The 4,567-nt window shown below is 74.4% G+C and overlaps 1 protein-coding gene across 1 annotated transcript in view; it reads left to right on the top strand.

Annotated features, from left to right (window-relative positions):
* Window positions 1-4,567, top strand: part of SSPO (SCO-spondin) — a gene marked incomplete at its 3' end in the record, with an annotated part of 32,717 nt that overhangs the window by 10,905 nt on the left and 17,245 nt on the right. Inside the window, exons 20-30 of the mRNA XM_026089815.1 lie at window positions 132-259; window positions 367-476; window positions 639-788; window positions 1,240-1,333; window positions 1,554-1,954; window positions 2,200-2,430; window positions 2,517-2,699; window positions 2,938-3,174; window positions 3,347-3,469; window positions 3,570-3,661; window positions 3,822-4,059. Of these exons, the coding sequence (XP_025945600.1) occupies window positions 132-259; window positions 367-476; window positions 639-788; window positions 1,240-1,333; window positions 1,554-1,954; window positions 2,200-2,430; window positions 2,517-2,699; window positions 2,938-3,174; window positions 3,347-3,469; window positions 3,570-3,661; window positions 3,822-4,059 (1,987 nt within the window). The remainder of the gene's footprint in view (window positions 1-131; window positions 260-366; window positions 477-638; window positions 789-1,239; window positions 1,334-1,553; window positions 1,955-2,199; window positions 2,431-2,516; window positions 2,700-2,937; window positions 3,175-3,346; window positions 3,470-3,569; window positions 3,662-3,821; window positions 4,060-4,567) is intronic.

Genomic DNA, 4,567 nt, shown 5'->3' with positions numbered 1-4,567 from the left:
GGGGATGCGGGGAAGGGGGGGGCGGCGCGGAGGTCGTGGCGGGGCCGGCGGCGCGGCGCCGGGCGTGCGATGCTGGCGCCGTGCTCACCGCCCCCGGACCGGCATCCCGACGTCGGCGCCCGGGCCCCCAGGAGAACCCGCACCGCGTGCCCTGGGCCCGCAAGCGCTGCAGCGTGCTCACGCAGCGCCTCTTCGCGCCCTGCCACGACACGGTGCCCAGCCGGCGGTTCTACGACTGGTGCGTCTTCGACGCCTGCGGGTAGGTGCCGCGGGGGACGGGGGGGGGGACACACGGGGTCCCTCCTGCCTGCACCCCGGGTGCTCTGACCCGCCGTGGCCTCGACACCCCCCCCCACACACACACAGATGTGACTCCGGCGGCGACTGCGAGTGTCTCTGCACGGCCATCGCCGCCTACGCGGAGGAGTGCGGCCAGCGCGGCATCCACGTCCGCTGGAGGAGCCAGGACCTGTGCCGTGAGTGCCCGTCCCGCGCCCGCGTGGGGCAGACCCCCGGTGGGGGGGGGGCCGGGATGGGTTGTGCCCCGAGCATCCAGCGACGGGGGATCCCGGAGAGGCGGGATCGTCGTCCCCGCYGTCCCGTCCCCCCCCCCAGCACCCCGCCGGTGCCTCCCGCAGCCCTGCAGTGCGACCGCGGGCTGGAGTACGTCGCCTGCGGCCCCGCCTGCCCCCAGACCTGCAAGAGCTTCGGCCTGGAGCCGCCTGAGCGCTGCGAGACCGCGTCCTGCCTGGAGGGCTGCTTCTGCCCCGACGGGAAGGTGCTGCACGGTGAGGCGTGGGGCGAGCGCGGCGCGGCGCCGGAGCATCCCTCCCTTTCCCTCTGCACTCTCCCGTTCGTCCCTACGGGGCCAAACCAGAGCCAGCCTTTCCGCTGGACTTCCTCCGCGCGGGGAAGATAGTTTCTTGCCACGTCCTATATGCTCTGCCCTGGGGGATGTTGGCTGTTTTTGCACCGATGTTGCACTGCTGCTGCGCATTAACGCGGCCCCCCCCCCCGCCAGAGCCACCTCTGCCGTCCCCTGCCTAGGGCCGGCTCCTCCTCACGCTGTGTTTGCACCCGGTTTCTCTTGCCTCGGTGTCCCCTCTCCCAGCAAACGTCCCTGCTGCCCCGGGTGGGGGATGCAGCTCAGGCTCCGCAGCCCAACTCGGGCCGTGGGGCGGGCGGGAGCATCCGTGGGCATCCCGGCGGCTGATCCGTCCTTCCCTCCCTGCCCGGCAGAGGACGGCTGCATCGACCCCTCCGAGTGCCCCTGCTACTGGGAGGGCACCTCCTTCCCCTCCGGGGCCGTGCTGCAGCAGGACTGCAAGAACTGGTGAGTCCGGGCAACACGCGCCCCGTCCGTGCCCGCTCCGTGCATCCCTGCAGCCCGGCGTGGGCATGCACCGAGCTGGGAGGGCTCTTCTGCATCCCTGGCGCTGCAGCCAGCATGCTCTGCCCCCCCGTGCTAGGGGGTTTGGGGCAGGTGCGGGGTGCCGGCACGGCCCCGCGACGCAGGGCAGGGCCGTCGGGCTGAGCCGGCGCCGTGCCCGCAGCACCTGCGAGGCCGGGCTGTGGCAGTGCGGCTCCGCGGCGGAGCCCTGCGCGTCGGAGCCCCGCTGCGCCGAGGCGGAGTTCGCCTGCCGGGCGAGCGGGCGCTGCGTGCCCAGCGCTTGGGTCTGCGACAACGAGGACGACTGCGGCGACGGCTCGGACGAGTTCTGCGCCCCGCGCTGTGCCCCGCACCAGTACCTCTGCGCCAGCGGGCAGTGYGTGCCCTGGGGCGCCCGCTGCGACGGCGCGGCCGACTGCCTCGACGGCTCGGACGAGGGCGGCTGCCCCGCACCTGCCTGCGCCCCGGAGGAGTTTCGCTGCGCCGGCGGGCGCTGCATCCCCCGGGAGCACGTCTGTGACGGGGAGCTGGACTGCGGCTTCGCCGATGACTCCGACGAGGCAGGCGAGTGGCCCCGGGACTCGCGCCGCTCCCCTGCACCGTGCACCGCTGGTCTTCCTGCGGGACCCTTGGGCGGCCGGTGCCGATGCTCGGGGGCTGCTCCGGGGGGTCCCAAGCTCCAATATTCCCGGAGAGGGGACAGTCCGGGGGTGTTTCCAAGCGGGGCTGGGTCCCCGTGCAGCTCAGCGGGGTGCAGGCAGGCTCTGCCCCACGGCGAGGGCTCTGAGCCCCCCCCCCCGTCCCCGCAGGCTGCAGCCCGAGCTGCGGGGCCGGCGAGTACCGCTGCGCGGCGGGGCGCTGCGTGCCCTACCTGCTCCGCTGCGACGGGCGCGACGACTGCGGCGACTTCAGCGACGAGCGGGAGTGCGTGTGCCCGGGCGGTCACTTCCAGTGCCCCGAGGATGCCTGCCTGCYGCCGGCCGCCGTGTGCGACGGCAAGGACGACTGCGCCGCGGGCGCCGACGAAGCCTTCTGCCCAGGTGGGGCCGCGCGCCGTGGGGCCGCGYGCCGGCCGGGGGCACCGCTCCGGTCCCCCCCCCTTCTGCAGCCTGCTGCCTCCCCGCAGGCCGGGTCACCTGCGCCCCGGGGCAGCTCCCCTGCCCCGACGGCTCGTGCATCGGCAGTGCCACGGTGTGCGACGGCGCCCAGGACTGTGGGGACGGCTCGGACGAGAGCCCAGAGCGGTGCACGGCAGCCAGACCCACCGCCGTGCCGGGTGCTGCTGTGGCACCTGCAAACCTCACAGCAGGTGAGGAACCACGGCGCCGTGGGGCGCCCCGGACCCACATGCACGCTCTCCCCCGGTGCCGTGCTGCATCCCTGGCGTGGGGACACGGGGGCTTGCCGGGAGCGCCCTGCTCGTGGCCGGGCTGGAGCAGGCAGGGGCGCTGGTGGGTCCCGCGGCGCGGGCTGGCGTCGCGCTGCGCTGCGCTGCGCGTGGGGTCTTTGCCGTGCGCAGCTGTGCAGCGTCTCCGCTCTGCCCCCAGCCCCACCGTGCGGGCGCTACGAGTTCCCCTGCCGGAGCGGGGGGTGCAAGCCGCGGGGCTGGGTCTGCGACAGCGAGGCCGACTGCCCCGACGGCAGCGACGAGCTGGACTGCAACCGCACCTGCGGGCTGGAGCAGTTCCCCTGCGCCCTCGGCGCCGAGTGCATCCCCTACGGCCACCTCTGCGACGGCGTCCCCCACTGCCCCGACCTGTCGGATGAGAGCGCCGACAACTGCGGTGAGACGCGGCCCCGTCCCGCCGGGATGCTCTCCGGAGCGTGGGACCCTCCGGGAGGGTCGGGGCGGCGCAGAGCCCCGGGATCGGCTCCCCGCTGGGATTGCACCTCCCCGGAGCGGAGGCATCTCCCCTTTGCACCCCGCGGCGCGCCCTGACTTTGTCCCTCGCGCAGGCTCCACGCAGATCCCGCCGTGCCCGGGACACTTCGTGTGCAACAACCGCCTGTGTGTGAACGTCTCCAGGGTGTGCGACGGCACCCTGGACTGTCCCCAGGGCGAGGACGAGCTGGCCTGCGGTAAGGGGCTCCCCGGAAAGGCGGCGGGATGCATCGCCGCGGGGCGGTGGAGGGGTGCAGGGCACTGCTGGCTCGCGGCCACCCTCTTGTCCCTTTGCAGAGGGCCACGTCCCCGCAGGCGAGATCAACCGCACAGCCGGCCCCTGCGSCGAGTATGCGTGCGGCGAGGGCAAGTGCATCGCCTTCAAGCAGGTACGGGCAGCGTTGGGGGGGGGGAGCGCCGTGGGGATGCGGGACGCGATGCCCGGGCTCCCTGCCCCGTGCAGGGACGGGTCTCCCCGCTGCATCAGCCCTGCTGTCGTCGCTGCTGTCCCCTCCCCGGGGGGTCTCACGTCGCCCCGACACCCCGCAGGTGTGCAACGGGCTGGCGGACTGCGCCGACGGCAGCGCGGCCTGGGGCTGGCTGCCCTCGGACGAGCGCGACTGCGGGCTCTGGAGCCCCTGGGCGCCCTGGAGCGCCTGCAGCCGCAGCTGCGGGCCCGGGCTGCAGGTGCGCGCGCGAGGCTGCACCCGGCGCGCCCCCGGCGTGCTGCACCACTGCCGCGGCGAGGGCACCCAGGCGCGCCAGTGCTTCAGCGTGGCCTGCCCCGGTGAGCCGGCGCGCGGCGCATGGGCTGCGGCTGGGGTGCGGGGGGGGCCCCACGGCCCGGGCTGCCTGGGGGCAGGATCGGGGGGTCCCCACAGCCTGGACTGCATAGGGGAGGATTGGGGGGTCTCCATAGCCAGGGCTGCCTGGGGGGATCGGGGGGTCCCCACAGCCAGGGTTCCCAGGGGGAGGATTGGGGGGTCCCTACATCCAGGGCTGCCTGGGGGGATCRGGGGGGTCCCCATATCCAGGGCTGCCTGGGGGAGGATTGGGGGATCCCCACATCCTGGGCTGCCTGGGGGGATTGGGGGGATCCCCACATCCTGGGCTGCCTGGGGAAGGATTGGGGGATCCCCACATCCAGGGCTGCCTGGGGGGATCGGGGGTGTCCCCACATCCTGGGCTGCCTGGGGGAGGATTGGGGGATCCCCACATCCAGGGCTGCCTGGGGGGATCGGGGGGATCCCCACATCCTGGGCTGCCTGGGGGAGGATTGGGGGATCCCCACATCC

This window comes from Apteryx rowi, unplaced genomic scaffold (genome assembly GCF_003343035.1).
Source record: "Apteryx rowi isolate R43461 unplaced genomic scaffold, aptRow1 scaffold_83, whole genome shotgun sequence".
NCBI lineage: Eukaryota > Metazoa > Chordata > Aves > Apterygiformes > Apterygidae > Apteryx > Apteryx rowi.
Note: the sequence above shows the minus strand (reverse complement) of the source record. Positions and strands in the feature narration are given on the sequence as shown.